General features: G+C 42.4%; 2 protein-coding genes across 5 annotated transcripts in view; both read right to left on the bottom strand.

Annotated features, from left to right (window-relative positions):
• Positions 1-919: 919 nt before the first annotated feature.
• The window catches only part of LOC148907306 (uncharacterized), a 41174-nt gene continuing 16526 nt past the window's right edge, over positions 920-25567 (bottom strand). Inside the window, exons 2-3 of one of the 4 annotated variants that reach the window (XR_016121118.1) lie at positions 3098-3147; positions 920-1525 (exon numbers count right to left, since the gene is read on the bottom strand). The gene's annotated coding sequence lies outside the window, so the exon portion shown is untranslated. The remainder of the gene's footprint in view (positions 1526-3097; positions 3148-25567) is intronic. The other 3 variants (XR_016121117.1, XR_016121119.1, XR_016121120.1) reach the window with 3 other exon arrangements.
• On the bottom strand, positions 20999-24902 carry LOC148907307 (uncharacterized). Its single transcript, XM_089036673.1, has one exon. It carries the CDS (start codon positions 23552-23554, stop codon positions 21950-21952), a length of 1605 nt encoding a protein of 534 aa, XP_088892799.1. The 5' UTR covers positions 23555-24902; the 3' UTR covers positions 20999-21949.

Below are 25567 nucleotides of genomic sequence, written 5' to 3'. Positions count from 1 at the left end.
GCCCCTCAAAATATTTAAAATATTTAAAGATTTTTGCCGCCCTTGGATGGATGGTTGGTTGGTTGGTTGGCTGGTTGGTTGGTTAATAATGATTGATGTCCACAACACGTTCAAACATGCACGTATGATCGGTCAATGTGGGCAAATGATCCCCGCGGCTATAATCATGAGACCCTACCGAGAATTCCGATCTTTATTGATCTAGTCAATAATTCGCCCCCAACTTTCCGCCAGACAGAGTCATTTTATTTCTTAATTATAATTCTTTTAAGGGGTAACGCCGGTGGCGTGCGCTGCTAATGCGCCGCTCCTCACCAATGCGCCCCGAGTTCGAGTCCTGCCGATCTCGATGTCGTATGTGAGTAGAGTTGTTTGTTCTCTCCTGTGCTTCGAGGGTCTTCCTCCGGGTTCTCCGTTTTCCTAGTTTTCTTATCGTTGTTGAAATCATTTCTTAAACGCGTTTTGACAAAACGACTGGAAGGAAAATTGTTCGGTTATTGGTTATTGAGCTTTCTCTTCTCGATAATTTAGATTTTACGTTTTTATAGCTTTTATTGAGGGCTATCGACCTGAAGCGAGAGGCTACTTGAGCCTGAGGTTAATATATTACATAAGCACGAGCTGAAGGCCGATAACTGGTTATTTTTAACATAATAGGGACCTTAAGCTGCAGGACGGCAACGACGACGACGACGGCAAGCATACAATAGCACTAATTGCGCTATTCAATAGATACTCGTTGGAATGTACGAAATACTGTGCATCATTGCCGTCTTAGGCCCCGTCCACACGTATCCGGAAAATTTTGTATCCGCAAATTATCTTTAAAATTTGAGGATACGGACACAAAAATTTGCGGACACGTGTGGACACAACCCGTATCCGTAAAAAAAAAAAAAAAAAAAAAAATTGCGGATACCAAAATTTCCGGATACGTGTGGACGGGGTCTTATGCTGAAAGTAAGACGTGAAATGTCCTATTTTTACGTACTAAAGAGAACTGCTACGCCAAAAGCTTATCAAGACACGAAATAATAATACAATAGAAGGTTGAAGCGCTTCAATTTCGCCGACGTTGTCGCCCACGTTGCCATCCTGCAGCTTAAGATCCCTAATAATAAAGTTATGCCTCTTTGACGCTCCGTGCCACAGTGGTGACAATATTTAATGTGGCAGACGAGTTGTTGAAATATGTTTTGCAGATGAATCCCCAGGAGCCAAGTGAGGACAACGTACAAAAGAAACGTAGATGAAAATACGTTTTCTCAACTGTGCACAAAAAAATCTAGAAAATGCGATATATTGTTAATCGGATATTTTTCCGGTAATATACTACAACAAAAACCTAGCGTCCATGGGGGGCTCTGTGCTTTTACACTCCATGTTGTGTCTTGATGAGCATGCTTAGTTCCTATTAATAGAGACACCCACATGGGCTATCGCATGAACATTGAATACCTCACCCGTTGTTTCGCTGCCACCACTTGTGTGTAGTTACACTGACTCATTGTCATGCCCGAACCTGCTAATTAAACATATAGGGGAATGAGACATTAGTATCCATAATAATAATAATAATAATAATAATAATAATAATAATAATAATAATAATAATACTAACGATGATGATTATGATATTATGATGATAATAATAATAATAACTTTATTAACGTCTCAAAAACTTCTAGCCGGGCACAAGCGCCCTACTAATTGGGGAGACAAGGGGTTTATTTCATATTGCCCTTGCATACTAAGTGTTATTTTCCCTGCATATTTAATTAGTTCGTTAGCCCCAAATCTTCCGCCCCCGGCTTTGAGACATTTAGGAATTGGGCCAGGTGTTTTGCGATATATTCAACCAAGAAGAACAATGAAAACCGAGCTGATGTCAAATAATGTATCGATATTCTTAGTCTACTATAGGGTTGATTTTCTAATTCTTTGTAAATATATTTTTCATAGTATTTTCCATAACGAGACATTCAATTTTATGTATTAATTTTGTTTTTGCAAAATGTATAATTTGTGCGAAGCGCTTTTGATCTTCTATTGTAAGTAGGGTTATAAAAGCGATAAATTATTATTGTTATTATTATTATAATTATAATAATAATTATTATTATTGTTGTTGTTGTTGTTATTATTATCATTATTGTTATTATCATTTTTTATTAAAAAATATTTAAAATTAAAAATTTTTTTTTAAATTTTGAGGAGATGTAGCGACATCATTGCACTGAAATCGTCAATGAATCTTACGTGATGTCAAACCCTCCCCCACTCCTCCCCCCATCCCCACCAAGGGTGCTACCGCAGGTGGGAAAATGTGGGTTCAGAATTACGCTCGAGTGTAAGTTATCTTATCCAGTCACAGCTAGCACACAACACAGGTTATATCAAAAACGATGTGACGTTATTTACTGAATGTTAACACATATTCTCACACATACATTATTAGGTGATTTGAAAAGTAGTAACTTATCTAAGTATCCTGTAAAATTGAACCGTATTTCGTCGAGTTATAGAGCAGTTTTAGTTAACAATTATTCGAATTGACTATCTTATTTACGGAGACACGGTCGAGACGTTGACCATATTAAATTCACCAAGCCCAGAGTTAAGTTTTTTTCATACAACCTTAGACCTGAATATCGAAGAAAAAAGACGAAATTCAGGATTAAAAAAAAGGTTTGGTATTACTTTCCCTCTGGCAAACCTCATAATCACCGTTTGACCAGTAAATAAATAGCACGAAACTCGATATTTAAATCTAAAACTCAAATATGTTAATCTTTGATAATAGGAAATTACGAAAAATAGGAAAATGAACTCATGGAAGCTAGAAATACAAAATTTTCAAAACATGCAAAATTAGATAGGAAAAAGGAAAGTCGAAAAGGTCTGAGGTGGATGAAGAAATGAATTTTTAGAAAAAGATAGTGAAAGAGAGAGAGAGAGAGAGAGAGAGAGAGAGAGAGAGAAATAAGATCTATATATTTTTAGATATTCATAACATATTGGTTTACGTGTCATCATATTTCTTTTAATTACTAATGTTAATGACTTTTGCTTGCCTACATCACTCCTACTCACACACCTGCTCACCGGTCACGGCTTGTTCATCCATCATGATTACCTCCACCTAAACTGCATGAGTAGACATAGTGGTTAATGCTCCTCGCTAAACAAATTATATATTATTTCATAAATTACTCTAAGGGCTAGACCATTAGATAATTGAGGGGAGATTGCGTAAATTCCCACCAAAAAAATATCTAGCAAGCACTTTACACGCTAGAAAAGTATTGTGCAATCTCTCCTTTCATTAAAGAAATATCGAGCACACACAGAAACATTGCGTGTATCGGTTGCTACGAAAAAATATATCGTGCAGCATAAATTTCTGCTGGCGCCCCCTCTCTCCCCTTCACTCAATCATTTAATGGTATATTCCCAAGGATTTAGTTCGTATGAAGACTTGACAAGTGAGAAGAGAGTAATTCTAGGCGAACCGCATGATTGTCAAACGATCAAGTAACGAGACTTTTTAGTCCAAATATGGGGGAGTTTGTGGTGTTCTTTAACTTGATTAAAGTGCGAAAATCGGCAAAAATATGAAATATTTTCTATGAGACTGTCAAACATTGTCGACCTGGCTAAATGTGAACGTGTATTAAAAGCAGTTCTCTCAGGGATAAAAGAGAAGGAAAGAAAATAAATGAATAAAAATCAAGTTAATCGAGGTGTTAATCGAAGAGAAGAGAAGAGAAGAGAAGAGAAGAGAAGAGAAGAGAAGAGAAGAGAAGAGAAGAGAAGAGAAGAGAAGAGAAGAGAAGAGAAGAGAAGAGAAGAGAAGAGAACAGAACAGAAGAGAAAAGAAGAGAAGAGAAAAAATAGAAAAGAAGAGTTGGGAAGGGGTGATGCAAAACTCCAAGTACTTTTATTTTAATGTCGTTTAATATATTTTTCAGTCGATAATATTTCATATCATTTCTCAATTGACACGGTTTTCTTTGTTATTCACAAGGCTTTATTTTTGTTATAACCCTCATTATAATTGCGTTAACCCGGTTAATAACTATATATAGCCTTCGCATTTATAATGAGCAACATTTGATAGAAAACTTCTCAATTGATAAATAAAATACATTACCTCAAACGTCGGCAATAAGACTGCGGCCCTCGGGATGTACATGGCTTATTGCCTCCGTTCTCGGTAATTAACTCTTACTTAATCATTAATGCTTTAAAGGGGCACTTGGATAAAAAAGAAACGATGAAATATAGCCTTTAAAGAACTATATCAAATTCCGGAAAATATTAACTGCTAAGAACGTCACTTAAGTAATTTTTAAAAATAGGGTATTTGAACGGCTAATGGTTAGCCTAATGTTCAAAAAGATACCAAACCTATTAAGAAAAAATCTTAAGAGAAAAAAGATTAGAATATGTGGACCGCGTAGCACTTATGAAATACATGAAGATACAGAAATATAGATAAATTATAGTGCTTGGGAACGAGGTTATTCCGGGCGAAAGCCCTTGGAATTAAATTCGGAAAGATTAATTTCCGACCTCGCTGGGAATCGAACCCACGACCTTCACCCCGGCCTGCTCTCAGTCTGACCTCTAGCTCAGCTGGTAGAACATCGGTAGTACAATTCCGAAGGTCGTGGGTTCGATTCCCAGCGAGGTCGGAAATTAATTTTTCTGAATTTAATTCCAAGGGCTTTCGCCCGGAATAACCTCGTTCCCAAGCACTATAACTTATCTATTTTTCTATATTAAGAGAAAAAAACATTGGAGATTAAGAGCTGACAAGCGAAACGCTTGCTTGCTCCCGACATTCTGGCGTTGGCAAATTTTATTGCATAAATTAGGCATTAATCACCAGGGCGATAACTACGTCACATCTTATCGTTTTCGTGAATTTTCTTTGCATTTTTAAGAACTTTTTTGAGGACGATATGTAGTCTTGGCGGTTTCCCGAGTAGTATAGCCCGAGAATAAATAGGAGCGTGAGTTGACAGTTGAACAAGCAGAGTTAAGTTTTCTTCGAGATAAAATAAAGAAAAAATAAAAACAAAAATAAATAAATAAAAAGGAAATGGTTAACGAAAATAAGCATAAAATGGAATGAAATAAAATTAGATGGTATACTTGTAAAGAAATGTGAAGCGAAATAAGATACATGAAATGAACAATGAAAATAATTTAACAGACAAAGGAAACTCAGAAAAATTACAAATTGAAATGCAAACTAAAAAACAATCTTTCCTTCCATCTCAGCGTGGTTGACATCAACTAACAGCATTTTTTCACGGTTACTAAAAATAGATTTCGCAAAGCCTTATGGGATCGAAATGCCAACAAACAATGCAAAAAGGGCTTTGACTATATATGGAAAAGAAGTAGAATGTCAGTCGAAATACTATAGTTTTTCCATGAATCAGAAACAACAAGACTACAAAAACTTGCACAATTATGACGTCATCTGTGGGTGGAAAACACTATTCCATCGCGTGTCAATGAAAAAAAATTGTTGCAGCATGTCAGCATGTGCGCTTTGGCTTGGCTTGTACTCATTTCCATCCCATGATGCACAATTATGACGTCATTTGTGGGTGGAAAACTATTCCATCGCGTGTCAATGACAAATGAATATTTCAAAACGAAGGCTGTATAGACTGTAAGGTTGCTCAATTCACGGGTTAACAGGTGCGACATTAACATAAAGAGACGCTTGCATAATCTGATAACGAAAGTCATCGCCGCTGATCGATGTTTCATGATAACCATTCTAGTATTAACATCCTACGAATTTTAACGTATTTTCACAAAATACTCAACAAAATTACTCGATTCAGATTGGACAAGAGGAATACAAATAAATCGTTAATTCTACTCTGTAGAATCCCAATTGAGTTGCTCAATTTCGACTAAAGGCTCGTCCAATTTAGTATCGCGATTCACTAAATAGTCTCTTATATTTTTGACACGACAATATTTTGTGGTATTGTCGTTTCAAAATTAAGGTTTCTGATTGGCTAACGCGCAACGAAAAGGAAAGCTTGAGCGCGCACGCGTCAAATTTTTACGCTTGTTGCTTGCGCCATAGCGCGCGCTCGTAAGGAGAATCTCGCTTTTAATCAAAGAAAATCTGTCATTTGTTTTTCTTTTTTGTGTGTTAAATTCTTTAGGATCGCGATACAAAACTAATTACGAAATTGAGCGACAATACCACGAAATATTGAGGGCCTTGGAAGAAAATATATTTGGTATTGGGTGGAGTCGCGAATACTGAGATTTTCTCCCAACTAGCCGTCAATATTTCGTGGTATTGTAGTCTCAAAATCGTAATAGTAAGCAATCTTTCAAGGTCGTGCGATTTTCTGTACAAATCGTAGGCTCAGGGGAAACCCTAAGGTTTTTAGTGATGTGATTGGCTAGAAAAAAACTAAGCTTTCCAGTGATCTGATATACGCATCCCACATGGAAAGGAGTGAGTATGCGTTCAAAACCATCACCGTCGCAATCACTATTTTTGAGTTTGCTGGTCATAGCAAGGGGTTCATCATCTTTTGCAAGTAAGCTCACGATTGCCGATAGTTGGTGAAGTTTTTCTTTACAAGTCGGTGTAGAAATTCAAGTCCAAGATCTGAGATTCACAGTTCAAGATTCAAGGCTCAAGATTCTCAAGACTCAAGAATCAAGATTTCTGAAGTCAAGAACTGGAAGTTGTATCCTCCTCCCTCTGTTGGATTATTCCCTAGGTTTGTCCTACTTCGACAACCTAGGAATATTTCCTTCAAGGGCACTGATTATTAATATTTTTGGTATATTATTTTTTGGTCAAATATGTTCTCGGTACATAGGCCAAATACATTAGAATTAGGGCTTCCACGTCAATTACAGAAGCTTAGACAGCCGGTCACTAGGGATGAAATTATTGCGGCCATTGGAAAAGTTCTTGGAAACGAATTGCGTACTGCCATAAAATGTGTTCAGGTGTCTAATACAGGTTATTCTTGTAGAGTAACGTTTAAGGAGGAATCTCATAGACAAAGGGAACAGTTATTTACGAAAGGAATCTATATTAGGGGCTGTTTTTGCTTTTTCAATGGGGTTGAATCACCTCAACAAGTTGTGACGGTTTCAAACCTCCCTTGTGAGGTGGAGGATGACGACATCAAGGAATACTTTGAAAAATATGGGAGCGTAAATCAAGTGGTGAGAAATTTAGACAAATTTGGCTTTGAAACTGGAGATAGACGGCTTTTTGTGACATTAAATGAGCATATTCCTACGAGTGTTCTTTTGGACCCGTTTATTGCTCATATTAGATACCGTAGTCAGCCATTATGTTGTTTCTCATGCAACTGGTGGGGACATTCAAATACAAGATGTCCCCTAAAAGGTGTCTGCAACCGCTGTGGTGCGCAAGGTCACCATTCTTATGCTTGCTCGAAGGATCTTATTGAACCCCCTCGTTTCGCTATAGATCGTCCAGAAGGACAGGACTTTCCGCAACATCCTGCTCTTTCTCTCCCAGAGGAGTCTCAAGAAGCAGCAGTAAGGGGGACACGCGGAGCGCCGGCACACCCCCAAAAATGACACGGGTATAACCCGCAGTTACGAGGCCCTACAGGGGGTCTTGCGCGATCCGTCGGCAGCGCGATAAGTCCCTTACTGCTGCTGTGTTGGGTACCGCAAACGGAGGTTAAGATATTCCTTAGATATAGATGGACACCATCACGAGCATTCGTAACAAAACTGTGCGCCGACTGCGAACTCAGGTGTTGGATCGCCTGGATGCGGACTTTGCCTTCACAACATTTATGGAGGGAGATACGGACGAGACGATGACAGAAGAAAGGGCTGAAAGAATAATTAACTTTAGAAGAGTGTATGGATTGTCCGCGCCTCGACAACCATGTTTCGACTACCTTTTCTACTGGTAGGCACAAAGTAGTATTTTTTTGTGTCCTCTGCGCTGGTAGCAAGCACCAGAAATGTCCATAGGGAAGTAGGTGGAGGCGAAATGCCTCTCCATGGTAGCAAGGGCCCCAAGAAATGCTATTGCGTAATATATATTTCAAAGAGTGTCTCAGAATGTTAACAATAAGGTTAAATCTTTGTTAAGGATACCTGGAAACTATTTCAAAAGTGTCTCAGAATGTTAACAATAAGGTTAAATCTTTGTTAAGTATATATGGAAACTATTTCAAAGAGTGTCTTAGAATGTTAACAATAAGGTTAAATCTTTGTTAAGTATATATGGAAACTATTTCAAAGAGTGTCTTAGAATGTTAACAATAAGGTTAAATCTTTGTTAAGTATATATGGAAACTATTTCAAAAGTGTCTCAGAATGTTAACAATAAGGTTAAATCTTTGTTAAGTATATATGGAAACTATTTCAAAGAGTGTCTTAGAATGTTAACAATAAGGTTAAATCTTTGTTAAGTATATATGGAAACTATTTCAAAGAGTGTCTTAACAAAGATTTAACCTTAGTGTCAACATTCTAAGACACTCTTTGGAATAGTTTCCAGGTATCCTTAACAAAGATTTAACCTTATTGTCAACATTCTAAGACACTCTTTGGAATAGTTTCCGTGGTGTCTTAACAAAGATTTAACCTATGGAAGAGTGTATGGATTGTCAGTGCCTCGACTACCTTTTTTTGTGTTCCCAAAAGAGTGTATGCATGTTCCAAAGGAGTGTATGCTTGTTCCAAAAGATACCAATCCGTGTTCCAAAAGAGTGTATGCGTGTCCCCAAAAGAGTGTATGCGTGTTCCAAAAAAGATGTGCGTTGGTTTGCGCAAGAGTTTTGGATCTCTACTTATTTTTATTGTTGTTTGTTAACAATCAACAATAAATACTAAGACCCCTTTTGGAGAAGGTCTGCAAAAATGCCCGAAGAGAATGGAGGCCCCTTCTACCTTCTTTGTAGGGCCACGCGCAATGGTGCAGCTACGTAGCCCGGAATTCGAATGTTGCCTATTGTCTCCTGCGCTCTGTACAAGCCACCTACCACATCCAAAAGGATTTCTATCGTGCGCTGTTTTCCTAGCATGTATCCAGCTATGCCTATGGCTATGTACAGATACATGCTATATCTGTGGACAAACAGGTATCTACCATATGGATCCATAGGGTATTCCATGGACAAACATAGGGTATGTTCCGTATCTACCTACATATATGGCCACACCCAAGATACTATCCAAAGAGGAGATCGCAGACCTTTTGGAAGACAGGAAGAATGGAATGGGGCTACAAAAGGTAGCCAAGAAGTATGGTGTGGGTATTCCCAAAATACGCAGGATAGAGCAGGAAAACAATGCGACGCCTGCAATTCCAGAAACGCCACCTACGACAGATTTGCAGAAGCATTTTCTAGAAGTGCAGGATTCCTTTGCCATTGTTTTGGACGACCTAGGAAAAGCAAAGGAGGAATTGCTGGCCGAACTTGCAACCACAAAAAAAGAATTGCTAGACCGCGTGGACGATCTAGAAAAGCTTCGTGCGGAGCTGTCGTCCAAGATACAACCACCTGGTAGCGACGAGGATGGCTACTACAGCGAGGAAAACCTAGAGGACGAAGTGGAGGAAATATCCACGAAGATAGACTGGCAAATAGCCGGGAATATAGTATTTGCCATCTTTGGCATTGGAGCATTGCTTTGGGCGCGCATGCAGCAACCAGTGGAAAAGGTTGTCTACTACGAACGTCCGGGGCCTTCCGAACGGCCACAGAGGCCTTCTAAGATTCCGGAGATGGAGTAGAAAGGGCGTCTACCAGATCGACGCCCTTTGCGGACACGTGCACCAATCTATCCTTTCTTTTGTTTGCGGTGGTCTTTTCCCTGCCTATTTTGCAGTACAAAGGCGGCGGAGATGTCCAGTCTATTTTTTGCGCCTGCAGAAAGTGTCCCCAAACGGGCGTGGTTGCATGTTCTACCGTGCAGCCCTCCAATACGCATTGGGAGCATCGGGGGGGATAGGAATAGGATGGTCCTTTCTTTGCCCCTGTATGTGGCTTTTGCGTAGCGCCAGCATTGGTATTCGCCTTCCTGCATGTGCAAAGCCTGCACGCATTCTTTGTTTGGCGGCGCCGGCACTTCTAGTAGCTTTCCTGGATTCCGGGGTATCGAATGGTCTATTTTCCTAGCCAATTCGTAGTACGTATCCAAACCGGGTCCTTCGGGCACGAAGACAGTGGCTATGTTGTTTTCCCACTCCACCAATATTTCTTCTCCAGGTATGGCAGTGCGTATGTTGCCGTTGGCTTCGAACTTCCCGACTGCAAATGCATCCAGCAACGCATCCACAGCCCATGCTACGGAAGTTTCTTTTGCCCCCCTGCGCAAAGCTACTCGGTGCCCTTTGGCAGGCCAAGCGGCATCTACGTTTTTGGGTACTGCGTATCCTAGTATTTTGTAGTCCCCTGCGGGTATTTCTTGCATTCGATGTATTTTGCGAGGCACGGAATCCTCTAGAAAGCGCTTGGCTGCGTCCTATCCAAAGAACAATTTGCGTAGATTGTCTGTCCTTCTGGAAATCCTATCCAATAGTTTCCTATATTTTTCCAACTCTTTTTCTATGGCTTTCCTGTCTTCTTCCTTTTGCCGCAGGATGGACTGCCTTTGCTCCGACAGTTCTGCGTGGTATCTTTTCGTGGCTTCGACCCACTCTTCGCCTTCCAAATCGTCCCGTATGTCTTCCAAGCGCTGCTGTCGTTTTCTTTTGGACAGGAAGGATATTCTGCGGTCCGTAGGCACTTCCAAAATGCCAAAGGCGCTCTTTTCTACTCCGATCCTTTGCGCCTTCTTTGTGCGCCATATCCACTCCACGTGTTCGCTCGTAGGCAGGAAGTCTGCGATAGTAGGAGCATTCGCATGCACGCGGGTGGGAAACTTGGACTCCGCCAATACGGTAGGACTATCTTTCGTGTAGCAGCGCAGCGGCAGTATTTCCACCGGATCCAATTCTCCTACGTCTATGCGGAATATGGGACATCTGCGCAGACCGAACTCTGCTATGGTCCAAAGTACGCATTGCTCCCATTTGTCGTTGCCCCGCACTCGCACACCGGCTATCCTACCCGTTCCTGCGTGGCAGTACCAAGCTAGGAATATTTCTCCCGTTTCCTCGCAGCAAATGCAGCAGCATCTGTCTAGGAGTTCGGCAAGTGCCAACCACATGTTTTTTGGCGGCTGCACCACGAATATGTCTTCTAGCGGCGCTATGGTTTCCACAATGGCATTGGTGTGTTCTTTAGAGAAATCCCTGCTGTAGATGGATATTTCCACGCGGGTACAACCTCTTTTCTGCACATCGGGGTGCAGGAAAGTTCTACGCAGGTGGTCGTTTGGGCAATCCACATATTCGGCAAGCTTTGCGCCTACTGGGTTTTGCACTTCTCCAGCCTCGAAGTTCGACACTATCTTGTTGTATATTTTCGTCCGTTTGCCCTTTTCCACCCAAGTACAAACATGGCTGCCCACCTGGTGCGTATTGTCCAAAATGGTGCCTTCGCGCCAACCAGCTTCCCCTTGCTCTTTGTAGCCCATTTGCCGCAGTTTGCGCACCAATGCCTTGCGGTCCAAAGTGCCAGAGAAATCCTGTGTGTAGTCGACGGAATAGATGCCATATCCGTGCGCATCCAATAGCCTAGCGAACTTGGCAATGCTTTTGTCTACGACTTCTATGGACAATTCGGAGGTGTCTACTTTGGCCACGAAGGTGGCTGCGTGTTCGCCGTGCAGGCTATTCCACTTGTTGGACAAATGGGACACGCGCTCTACTATGTTGCCTTTTCTGCATGTGTGCGCCATGCTGGTTGGTAGGAACACCCCAAAGGCTTCCGTGGCTGCAATGGATATTTTGGATACTATTGCCTTTGCATTTCTACACACCCGCCCATACAAGTCTTGTTCTGCAACGAACCCATACACAAGCACGTCGTCTACGAATGGTGGTAGCCCATGCAGCGGCTGCAAACTCGTAGGGCCTTCGTTTCCACGCAAGTAGTTGCATTTGGATATGTCCGGCAGCAGGTTTCCATCGTGGGCATTGTCCAGTAGCAAATGTGCTAGCAGCCTACTCTTTGCACGTATTCCCATCTCTTGCAGTGTTGTCGAAATAGTCTCTTGGGAGTCCATCTCTATATATAGGGGTAGAAGCAAATGCTACGAACGTGGTCTTCGTTGGACAACTGTCGCACTCTTTTTGGGTGCAAGTTGGAAGGGCGGTGAATCGCCTCCCTTCTATAGACATCTTTTGGAACAAGCATACACTCCTTTGGAACATGCATACACTCTTTTGGGAACACAAAAAAAGGTAGTCGAGGCACTGACAATCCATACACTCTTCCATAGGTTAAATCTTTGTTAAGACACCACGGAAACTATTCCAAAGAGTGTCTTAGAATGTTGACAATAAGGTTAAATCTTTGTTAAGGATACCTGGAAACTATTCCAAAGAGTGTCTTAGAATGTTGACAATAAGGTTAAATCTTTGTTAAGACACTCTTTGAAATAGTTTCCATATATACTTAACAAAGATTTAACCTTATTGTTAACATTCTAAGACACTCTTTGAAATAGTTTCCATATATACTTAACAAAGATTTAACCTTATTGTTAACATTCTGAGACACTTTTGAAATAGTTTCCATATATACTTAACAAAGATTTAACCTTATTGTTAACATTCTAAGACACTCTTTGAAATAGTTTCCATATATACTTAACAAAGATTTAACCTTATTGTTAACATTCTAAGACACTCTTTGAAATAGTTTCCATATATACTTAACAAAGATTTAACCTTATTGTTAACATTCTGAGACACTTTTGAAATAGTTTCCAGGTATCCTTAACAAAGATTTAACCTTATTGTTAACATTCTGAGACACTCTTTGAAATATATATTACGCAATAGCATTTCTTGGGGCCCTTGCTACCATGGAGAGGCATTTCGCCTCCACCTACTTCCCTATGGACATTTCTGGTGCTTGCTACCAGCGCAGAGGACACGAAAAAAATACTACTTTGTGCCTACCAGTAGAAAAGGTAGTCGAAACATGGTTGTCGAGGCGCGGACAATCCATACACTCTTCTAAAGTTAATTATTCTTTCAGCCCTTTCTTCTGTCATCGTCTCGTCCGTATCTCCCTCCATAAATGTTGTGAAGGCAAAGTCCGCATCCAGGCGATCCAACACCTGAGTTCGCAGTCGGCGCACAGTTTTGTTACGAATGCTCGTGATGGTGTCCATCTATATCTAAGGAATATCTTAACCTCCGTTTGCGGTACCCAACACAGCAGCAGTAAGGGACTTATCGCGCTGCCGACGGATCGCGCAAGACCCCCTGTAGGGCCTCGTAACTGCGGGTTATACCCGTGTCATTTTTGGGGGTGTGCCGGCGCTCCGCGTGTCCCCCTTACTGCTGCTCAAGAGTTGACAGAAAATATATCTCAGTCAGGTGTGATCACTGAAGTTGTACAGGAACCTACAGATTTGCGTTCTTCTTTGCAAAAGGATTCCTCCTCAGAAGTTATTTCTTCGCAACCGCTTTTTCCTAATCCTTCTTCTCAGGATTCTCTTCAAAATGTTGAAGTACTATCTCTGTCGTGTGATTCTAACTCTTCAATTTCCTTGGGAACATCTTTGTCCTCTCCTTCATTTAGTCATATGGTCAAACAAAACACGACGAAGGAAAAACCTGCTGAAGGGATGGACATTTGCTTTACTAATTTACGTAACCTCAAAAGATCTGTGGATCCAAAGGAGGTTATTACTCAACGTTCTAAAAAGAAACCCTAATTTTTCTAGCGTATTTATATAGTAATCTATATTTCTAATCATATATTGAAGGTTTATTAAAAAATAAATAAAAATAAAAAAAATAATAAAGTATTGAAGTATGAATTGTTTACGTAATATATGTGTTATATGAATAATGTTACAAATAATGTTATGATTATTGAAAATGTTGAAATTGATGGTTTATTAATAAGCAGTTATTCAGAATATTGAAACTATCATAAATACTTGTTGATTTTTGTTTAAAATGAGGGCTCTCACTATAAACATAAATGGTCTGCGAGAGTATGTGAAAAGAACAACATTTATTTTTTGGCTGTCTTCCTTATCTCGCCCGCCTGATATTGTGAGCATCCAAGAAACTCACTGTATTTCACAACAAGAACTCAATAATTGGTTTGCTAATTCTCCTTATCTAGCTTTTGGAGATTTCAACACAAAGCATTCTGGTGGTACTGCAATTTTGTTAAAGCGTGCCTCTCCTTTTTCTGTACTTAAACAGTACTCGGGTATCAATGGCCGCTTCACTTATTTAGATGTCCAATATGACTCTTGCAAAGTTTCTATCGTCTCCCTGTATGCTCCCCATCACAATCCTGAAAGAGATGGTTTTTTGACACAAGTAAATGATAGGCTTGATCCTACGTCTGACATTCTCCTCTTAGGGGATTTCAATACGGTTTTTACACCTATTCTGGATCGTCGATCCTTTAATTCTGTACTACCTGCTAGTTATGACAGTGTTACTGTCCTTCCCATCTTATTCCATGAAAATCGCTTGATTGACATTTGGAGGCACTGTCATCCTAGAACCAAAGAATTTACTTATATCAGTACTAATGGCATGGCTGCGTCCCGCATTGATATGATCGGACTTCCATTGCGTTTTGTTCCTCATGTTTCTGAGTGCAGTATTTTACCTTGTCCGCATTCTGATCACTCTGCTGTTTTCCTTGATTTCATATTGCCTGAAGTTCCACCCAGAGGCCCTTATTTTTGGAAACTCAATGTTAGTATTTTGGATAACGATGCATACGTGGAGCTCGTAAGGGACTTATGGAAGTCCTGGCAACCTCAGAAAGAGTCATGTACGTCATTGCTTGTTTGGTGGGATATAGGTAAAAGAAAGATCCAACAAGCCACCACTAGGTTTTGTTCCAAGTTATCTTTCAAACGACGGGCATCCAGGCATTCCTTGGAAGCTCAAGCAAGATCATTAAAAGTTCTGGTAGATGGGGGAGATCTCTCTGTTCTAAATCAATACCATAGTGTACTCAATGAATTAGAATTGTTTGATCGAGAGGCAGCCAAGGCGGCAGAAATAAGAGCTCGTACCAAATGGACTGAAGAGGGTGAGAGATCCACTTCCTTTTTCTTCCGTATGGGAAAGAAGAATAGGGCCAACAAAATGATTGATCTTATTCTAGATAGCAATGATCAATACGTTTCTGATCCTGAGAATTTGAGGCAGGCTTGGTTCTCTTTTTACAAGGGTTTATTTACTTCACAAGAAACTGATGAAACCATTGCAGATGATTTTATTTCTAACTTGGAACGTAGAATTCCTTTAGAAGTGAAAGATGTGTGTGAGGGTCCTTTGACCATGAAGGAATGTCTTGAGGCTCTTGAGGGGATGCCGTCAGGTAAAACGCCTGGTTTTGATGGTCTTCCCAAAGAATTTTATCTAAAGTTTTGGGATCTCATTGGAAAGGACCTGGTAGCTGTACTTAATTATGCCTTTAGGTGTGGTGTACTATCAGTTTCTCAGAGGAGAGGGATTATAACGCTCTCATATAAAAAGGGAGATAGATTTTTGATGAAAACCTGGCGTCCCATCTCCCTATTATGTACAGACTACAAGATAGCTTCAAGATCAATCGCGGGCCGTCTACGAAAAGTGATCGCTTATGTTGTATCTCCTGGCAGATTTATTGGTGAAAACATCAGGCTTCTTCAAGATGCTGTTACATATGGCAAATTAACTAATTCACCTCTGGCCTTATTGTCTTTGGATCAGGAAAAAGCTTTTGACAGGGTGGAATGGTCCTACATGCTCAGAGTCCTTGAAGGCATGGGGTTTGGACCTTCCTTTTGCTCGTGGGTACGCTTGTTCTATACTGGACCTCAGTCTTCGGTATTGGTAAATGGCTTCTTTACACCTTTTATAAATTTATCGAGGGGTGTAAGACAAGGTTGTCCACTGTCAGCGCCCCTTTACGTACTGATTGCCGAATCTTTAGCGTGTCGTATCCGTGCGTCAATCTATTTAAGAGGTTTGGTTCTTCCGCACCCTGATTATGAACCAGCACTTATTTCCCAATACGCTGATGACACGACCCTGTTATGTACAGATGACGATGAAATATCCACTGTCTTCTCCATCTATAAGGAATATGAAAAGGCATCTGGGGCTAAGATTAATAAAGAGAAATCTAAAGGGCTTTGGGCAGGCTCTTGGAGAGGTCGTAGTGATCCTCCCATTGACTTGCAGTGGTCTTCAGACAGTATTCCTTGTCTTGGCACATGTTTAGGAAATGATGATGTCTCTCATCCAAATTGGGATGGTCGCTTAAACAAACTTTCTAGTGTACTAGATTCTTGGAAACATCGTAATCTTTCCTATTCTGGTAAGGCTCTTGTCCTGAATGCACTTGGCATGGCAGGTCTATTGTTTTGTGCCTCAGTACTAGCCATGCCAAACTGGGTCTTGGCGCAAGCTTCCAAGTGTACTTTGGATTTTTTTTGGTCGGGGAAAAAGCATTTGGTGTCACAAAACGTTCTTTTCCAATCCACCACTCAAGGTGGGTTTGGTTTAATTGATATACAATCAAAGGTGCGCGCACTTCATTGTCAGTGGATAAAGCGGTGGGCCCTGTCCCCATCGAAATGGTGTGCTTTCTTCTCCTTTTTTGTGGAGAAAGTATTTGGTGATGATTTACGTTCTGTTCTTTCATATCCTGCATATTATCCTTCTCATTTACTACCGGATTTTTATGCCTCACTTTTAGATGCTTGGGCATACGTCGGTGGCCATTTCTCAGTTCAATTGAAAACTTTTGCTATTCTGCGGTCCTCTGATGGTAGTGCATTGTCTATCTCATCTCTTACTACAAAATCTGTTTATTCAAATATCATTGAAAGGAATGTTATGCTTCCTAATTGCGTTTTGAAATTTCGCCCAATCTTTGGCGAGCTCTATTGGACAGACACATGGTCACAAGTGAACATTATGCCTTTGGATCGTCAAGTTCGTGATCTATCGTGGAAGATTTGCCATGGAGTGCTCTATACCTGTGATCGACTTGTCAAGTTTGGTATGAACATTGCTGATCCTTCATGCTTTTGTGGACATCCTTTGGAAACTCCAGTTCATTTATTCTTTGAATGTAACCTCATGCAAGAACTGTTACTATGGGCTCAGACCTTATTTCTGCGTGTTACTCCCTTGTCGCCATCCCTTCAATCTCGTCATATGCTATTTGGATATGACAATCATGAACGGCAGATTATTCCACCTGTTTTTTCCTATTTTCTTAATCTGTTGAAGTACTTTGTGTGGTTGGCTAGGAATGAGTATTGCTTTGAAGGTACTCTCCCTGTTGCCTCTGTAGCAGCAGTAAGGGGGACTCGCGATCGATGCCGTATATTTGCGGGTTTTACCCGGGGAATTACGAACGCGGGTACAGCAGATTTACGGGATTTCCCGCGGTGTGTCCCTTACTGCTGCTGTGTTGGGTACCGCAAACGAAGGTTAAGGTATTCTGTTGGATATACAATGCATGAATGTAAAGAGTTCGTAAACAACTTCTGCATAGTTTGCTTAGCACCTAAAATTAACATACCCAAGCCCAAGGGTTTCTGGTGTTGTGGTAAGAAAATGCAAATAGAAGACGACACGTCAGCACAGTGTTACGAGTGTGGTAGGAACATTCGTAATGCCGTACCTTGTGCTACCAAAGAGCAATATTACGCCAATGGAGGTCGTAAGAAGACCCCATACAAAAGAATAAAATACTTCAGAGACTGGATGAGTCATATCCAAGGTCTTCGGCCGGCATATTTAGACAACGAAGTAAAGAAGAAAATCATAGACCACTTGGAAGAGCCAACCCCACAAAGTCTACGGAAAACGCTGAAAAAATTAAAACTAGGGAAATAGTTACAAAGCTATTCCCTATCTTTTGTCTGAAATTACCGGTAAGTCTATTCCTGAGGTTTCTGATATGACAAAAGCCGAGTGGATGTTTTGTCGGCTGGATAAGGATATTCCTTATTATCCTGACGTAATTTACGAAATATTTTACAAAATAGACCCCAACCACCCCCTGTTAGGATGGATTCCGAGAAAATAAAAATGCAAAACTGGCGTTTATTTTGCCAGAAACCCCACTGGGGAATGCATCGCGCAGAACACCAAGCTATCCCCAGTGGGGTTTTTTGCATTTTGGGCTTACGGGGCTTATTTCATCCCGCGCCAGAGGCCCTCTAGTACATACACATATATCTTTCTTACGACCCACCAGAGGGTGAACTCCGGACAGCGTCCCGAGACACCCCCTGACTTTTCCAACTTTTCCAATCGCGAAACCCCCCATCGCGGGGTTGAATCGCACTTTCTACCCCTCCCCCCACGGTTGCTGTGAGTGGGGGAGGCTTTTTTCACTCACAGCAACCGGTCCAAATGCGTCTACAGCGAGGCTCGAACTCGGGACTTTAGGCCTCCCCAGCCCCAAAGTCCACGATCACAAGCGAACGCCAGACACATCTGGACGCTTATGTATGTGAAAATTATTATATTTATGTCTTACGCTCTAATTTGCATATGAACCAGACAGCCGGCGTTCAATATGTAAATAGAATCCCGTCACGCTCTTTTCAAAGCAGATGTTTACTGAGCAAGCTTTCTTTGAAGCTCTTCTTTTGCCTCCTGGTAGATCTTTTTGCGAGATTCCTCGGAAAGATCTTTTACGACTGTTTTTTTATTCCTTATGTCCGTCTTTAGTTTCTCGTATTTGTCTTCTTCGGCCAGAATAAGCGAGAATTCTACGTCGTCTATCTTTCTGTCACGCAAAGCCTTTGAGACAAGATCGGTAATTGTATTTACTTTAGCCCTTGACAGAGCTATTGTCGTGTCATGCTTGGATATTTTGCTTGACAACTGTTTCATAATGCCCGTAGCAACAGCAGAAATAATACCACAGGCTGCCCCAACGCCGGCCAAAGGAACTCCAACGATTATTCCCGGCCCAGTAAGCGAAGTAGCAACGCCAGAGCCCGTTAACACAACGGATATGGATCCTGAAGTTATCGCAATCTTATGTAGCGTACTCCGGGCTCTGACGTATTTCTTCCTAACTTTTTCGTAGTGTTTTGTTTGCCCTTCCAAGTAAGCCAGGATTAAATTTGCTTTATTGAGCCTAAAGTTTTCGGCATTCATTTCGTTAGGTCCCTCCCTAGGTAAATCAGGATAAAGTGGAGGTGCCGATGGTATAACATCCATTATATATACTAATGTACGACGCTTTTGGGAATGATATTGAGGAGCAGCCACATCACGACAACCGGGATTACTGGAATTGGAGAGCATTTAGGAAGATGTTTCCACATGCAGACCCCAATAAGTTCGAAAGAAGGCCCGATGGTATTTACTATAACGGCTCTAGGATGTACAGCAACGAGGATTTGAAGCCTACGCTGGTTAATCAAATAGACGATCAACTGAAGCATTCGCCAATGCATAAGCCAACGCCAGCGCCAACGCATGTTGAACCCAGTTGGTCAAAGGAATTATTGCTGGGTACCAGTACTTATCCGATACCCGCAGTTTCATTTGATAAACACCCAAGCTTGGATTTAACGTTGAACATGCGGATTTCTAACAAGCATTCCTTTCCGTTAAGGGTGCGGGATATCTTCAAAGACGTACCCATTGTTCATACCACCGCTAAGGAATCTCATGAATGGTTAAGTGGTCCTAACATGCGTTATTGGCCGCAGCAACTAAACTTTGCGGTTTGGTGTGCCACTAGCGGCTGTGGTGTAAGTGCAAACTTGATGAAGAATTCAATATTTATGTTTCATTTTCACTTCACGGTTAGAAGAATACTGCATGAAATGGGTGTTATTGCGCTGCCGGGAGATGCCACGTTTTATCCAAGAGATAATAAATACAGCGTGCCGGCTTATGACAGACTCTGTAAGGAGTTTGACGTTGTAGGGAAGGATTTCCGATGCACTGCCGGCGCTAACAATGGTCTGGGACATATTTGGGCTTATTGGGGGATTGGCGGACACGAGCTAAGCGATAAGGAAGTTCATGCATTGCGGCTACGGTGGAACACGGGATATCATAAGGAAACTCACGACAGTAGCACCTTCTTTGAACCAAACGCTAAGACCACTAAGGAAGTTAGAGACGGGCCTCTGTTCAAAGACGAGGGTGGTAAGTATGCAGGGGGCAATCCACTGATTATTAAGATTACCAACGACGAGCAAACGAAGCAATATTTTAATTTCATACCCCCAGAAGGTAAAGGACTAACCAAAGCCGGCCTTGCCCGTTTGAACCGCAGCATAGAAGCTTACGTGTATTCTATCCTTGGAGCTCAGGTAAACACCCGATCGAGCATAGTGGGGAATACAGGCGCCGCAGAAGAGACGCGAGCCGAAGCCTTGATCTTATTCGAAAGTTCAATCTTGGAGGGCGACATTAGCAAGGGCGTACAGCGTTACCAACTAGCCATACAAAATTCTAAGGCGAGGTTGGACTATGCCGTAGCCCCGGGTTGTTGGTTAATGCCCAGTAATTTATCTATAAATACTGGCTCTGTAGTAGGATACAACAACAAACTTCAACGAGCTACTAAGGATATGAAGTTTGGGGTGAATGACGTGAACTCTGACACTCTTAGGAACATTCCTCACTTCGTAGAGAAGCCAAAAAAGTCACACGAAACGAAGCTACCCGTAGTTAAGAAGCCCCAAAAGAAGGTCCTGCCTACGATACCCGAGGAATATGACCATAACTTATTAAAAGCCGGCTTAGCAGCTGCAAGCATTGGTCTGAGCTATTATATATGGCGATGAACAACCCCTACGTAGCTGGAGTAGATTGTGTCTATACGACTTACACAGGCGAGAAAAAATACACCCAGGCATCTTGGGTTGATGTCACGGGCATGTCCGTGAATTTGAATTATTCAGGTAAGAAATTGGTCCTTTGTAGTATTTGCATTGGTGCGACCAGCCATGCCAACGTAGGATTTCGTTTCTGCGATGACTAATGGCATACTACAACCCATGCGCGTAAAAGATAATAACAGGGAGCCTGCGCATTTCTCCGTAGAGCCCAACCCAGGCAGCCTTGAAAATCATTCCGTTTGGACTCTTCATTTGGTTGCCGACTGCCATGGGAAGGTAAAGCTGCAAATGCGCGTAGACGATACGGGAAAGGTTACGGTAAATAGCATAGAGGATCAAAGAGATTACGTTTATAATCACAAAACTATTAGCACCCTTACGGTGCTTAGTCTATAGATATATATGAACAACCCACATGTAAAGGAAGATTCGGTTTTCTATTACTTAGAGGAGAAGGAGTACTTTGGTGATAGATGGTATGATACCAACCTGCAGGTAAAGGTTGGAGGTCTTGGTATAATCATATGCACTATTAGCATTAACACGTGGAATAACGCTAACGTTGGGCTTAGAATTCTTGATGAAAATGACCGCCCACTACAGCCCTACAGGAAAAAAGATAATAAGAGGCATTTGACTCATTTTACTTTCGAGCCTGCATACATAAGCTCGGAGAACCTAACATCGGTAACTTTTCACATAATAGCCAACTGTCAACACGCGAGGCTTCAAGTTCGCCCAAGCGATCGTGCTGCTGTCAACCTACCGGGTATTGTTGGGATAAATACCGCCTATTCGGCAGCTTCTTCTCCGGCGGACGCTGCCTGGAATCATAAGACCATTAGTACTATGACTTTCATACCTTTAGTTTCGCATTATCAAGGCGGCGCGAATACTATCTTTACTTATCCCCAGTCGAGAACACCTCGGACGCACGACGACGATAAGCCCCCAGTAACGTACCCAGATAAGATTAACCCTTCATCTTCTTCAAGAGTACCACTCCAATAGCGACAACCAAGATCCAAATGTTATTCCCCACGAACTTCAACAGTTCGCCGCCGGCCCTAAGTGCCAAGGAAACAACCGAACCCAGCAGCCCAGGAAGACCGGCTGCCATCTTTTTTCCCAAGTCCGTCAGCCCATTGCCTAATTTCTTTACGCCCGCGCCCGTAGCCTTAAGCGTGGATAGGATGACTCCTACTACGGTGCTAATAGCAACCGCGAATGCCAGCGGAACGCCATACTTCAAAAGGGCTCTTTTTATCTTTTCCTTGGTGGTAAGCCCCAATTCTCTTTCCAGGTTGTCCTTTTGCGTCCGTAATTCTGCAACCCTTTCCTGAAGAGTCTCTACTTCCCTTTGAGCTGCTTCCCTTTCCTCTTCGGGACGAGTTTGGTCCGCAACTACTTCTTGCTGCCGCTCTATTTGCCCCTCCAGGTCTTCGACGGCCTGTTGAAGTTGTCGTATTCGTTCCTCCGCCACTGCCTTGTCCACCATTACTTGCCTTTCTCTGTCAACAGACTCCATCAATTCTTTTCCCAAGCGCTGTAGTTCTGCGTCTTTTCCCGCCGATTCATTCAAAGCAGCCCTTAGCTGATTTCTTGCGGCGCTTTTTTCTTCCAACAGCTTAGAAAGCCTAGCTCTAAAGTCTGCAATTTCGGCGACATGGCTTTCAGTGGTCAACCTACTTTGTTTCATGAATTCGTCTTCTAATTCTTCTATACGCCCCTGCAATGCTTGGTTTTCCTCCTGGACGGCATTAAAGTGACTATCGACATTACCCCCTTTCTTGGTTGCTTCGTCGAGTTGTCGCCTAAGGTCGTTGATGGTTACCTTATTTTCCTGCATTTCCTTTTGAAGTGCTTCCTTTTCAGCTCTTACCTTTTGCAAGAAGCTCACCAAGCCTCCAGTCGCGTCGCTATCTTTTGGAAGTTCTTCAAGTTGTTTGCTTTTTTCCTCTTTGACGGTCTCTAATTGGTTGAGTTTTTCCTGGCGCTCCTCTTGCAGTCTGATTGCGGATCTGAGGGCATCTTTGTAGCCAGGGTTCGAAATACCTCTAATAAAGGCCCTTTGAGCAACTTTTGTTTCCTCTTGAGTCAAAGTGCTTAGCATCGTCAAGTTGGGCGTTCCCAGCGCATTCGTGACTCCTTTTGGAAGCTGGTTGTTAAGCAGGCTGGTATTTCTCCTTTGATACAGGTTGTGCCATTTTTCCCTACCCGATTCTCTAACTTGAACCTGCCCTTTGTCTCCTATTTGGAAGTCCAAAGTAGCCAGGTTTATGTTTGGGTATCGCTCTCTTAGGTCATTGAGGAGGTCCGCTGTTAAGTCCGACCGCACGCCAAGGGATTCCATTTGTAAGTACTCCGGAATGGGTGTGTGGGGGTTCTTAGACTTGAATTTATCTCTTAAGGAACGCATAGCATCGCGGGCCCTGCTGCCATACTTGCGTGTTAGCTTGTCGAAGAGGCCTCGGGAGTCTACGTTGTTATCAGGAAGCAAAGACTCGTATTCTTCGTCGTTAATGTCGACTTGACCTTCTTCAGTGGTGGGATCGAAATCCGTTCCTTCTACTTCCATTATATATGATAAGCTCAAAGTTAAATCCCAACATATTACCTAAGCAGGTTGGCGGACTGAAAGCAGAACGCACCTTTCACCGGGTTACATTCACGCCTTCTAGCGCTAAGCCAGGTGAGACGCTGTATGTAGGCGTGCCCCGCCTAACGGATAACCTAGTATTGGTTCCTGGTACCCTGGCGCTAAGGTTTGACCTAGCAATACAACCAAGCACCAAGGACAAGCGCTATACCGTCAATAACGTGGGTAGGAACCTCGTTTCTAAGATGAGAATCAAGTTCGCAGGGGAATCCCTCTTGGATTTGAATAGGTACGATTTGTACACCACGTATAAGGATCTGTGGCTAACAGCCTTTGACCGTGCACAAAAGATAGAGCAGGGAATTGGAAGCGTTATTATTCGTAAGCTTCGCAGTGAAACCAACCCCGCGCCTACGGACTCCAGCGGAGCAACCGCAGTAGCAGACGCGACGAGGGTAAAGACCGCCTATGGTAGCAAGTACGTTATCCCTTTGGATTTCGAAGTGATTACGAGTCATGGCGCGTACTACCCCAGGCAGTTATCCGAGTTACAGTTTGAAGTAACCTTGGCAGACACTACAAACGTTATTGGAGGCATGGACAGCGCGATTAGCGGGGCTGTCGATCCTTATTCTATCACCAACTTAGAGCTGCAGTACGAGACCGTGTACAGCGAAGAGCTGGCACGTAGCGCTGGCATGGAATACAGCTCCGGGAAGGCATTCCTTTACGACCACGTAGTGATGTATAAGACGTTTAGCTTCCTGGATAAGACGGATGAGGTTATTAACCAAAGTATTAACCTCCCCCGAAGAAGTCTCACGGGGTTGATGTTGGTGTTTGCCAAACCCTACGAGGCTGGTAAGCGCGACTCCGAAGCCTTTCACAACCCCAACATTACTAACGTAGGGGTCAACATAAACGGCGTTCCAAACAAGGTCTACTCGCAGGGAATAAAGCCCGCAGACGTGTACAGGGAGGCAATGCGCAAGTTTGGCGACCAAATTAGCCCCGAGGAATTCTTTAATGATAAGTACGCGTTATGGATTGACATGCGCACCATTAACGACGAAGACCTACATGGTCAGGGTCTGCGGCTGGTAAACACCCAGGATGGCATAACATTGGAGATCAAGCGCACCAAAAATGCCTCCGCGGGCGACGGCGACAAGATAAACTGCTACGTCTTTGTGGTGTCTGACGCGCAACTGAGCGTAGAAATGAACCAACTTAAAAGTGTTGCCTATTAAGGTTAAAATGTTTCTTAGATATACAATGCTGCAAATATTTGAAAACAACGGTACGAAACTGCAATGCATAGTGCAAGGCGAAACTTTGTACTTCAAAGCGAAGGAGGTGGCTTTGGCGTTGGGCTATGAGCGCCCTAGAGATGCAATTAGAGCACACGTATCTGAGAAATACCAGAAAAAATGGGTTGATCTACAAGGGGCTGCGAATCACCGCTCCTTTACTACGCAACCAAATGCCGTGTTTATATCCGAACCTGGTTTGTACGAACTGATATTTAGCTCCAAACTACCCAAAGCTGTGGAGTTTCGTGATTGGGTCTTTGAGGAAGTCCTACCCACGCTGCGTAAGACGGGTAAATATGCAATAGACAAGCGCTTCGACGGTCCAAACAAGTTGGTATTCAAAATAGAAAATGAGTTCGACTTACATAAAAAGGTAGTGGACTACATCCGCAGGTTTTACCCCCAAATGCTCATAGCCCCTGGTCTGGGTGAACTGCAGGATTCGGTTGGCAAACGTATAAAGTGCTGGCAGAAAGGATATCAACGCGGTCAACCCGACTTAATGATCTTGAATGCGCATACACATTACTGTGGATTCTGCATAGAGCTAAAGACCCCGAAAGGCAACGGCAGGTTATCTGAAGATCAGCAACTACTCTTACAGAGGTATGAAGAAAACGGCTATAAGGTGCTCGTAGGCAGCGACTACGACGAAATCTGCAGGGAGATCACTGCGTAT

The sequence above is a fragment of the Actinia tenebrosa genome, unplaced genomic scaffold, assembly GCF_029948245.1.
Source record: "Actinia tenebrosa isolate PJP-AT-01 unplaced genomic scaffold, QUT_ActTen_1.0 PGA_scaffold4__44_contigs__length_22323623, whole genome shotgun sequence".
In the NCBI taxonomy this organism is placed as follows: Eukaryota; Metazoa; Cnidaria; class Anthozoa; order Actiniaria; family Actiniidae; genus Actinia; species Actinia tenebrosa.
This window is presented reverse-complemented; position numbering and strand designations above follow the sequence as displayed.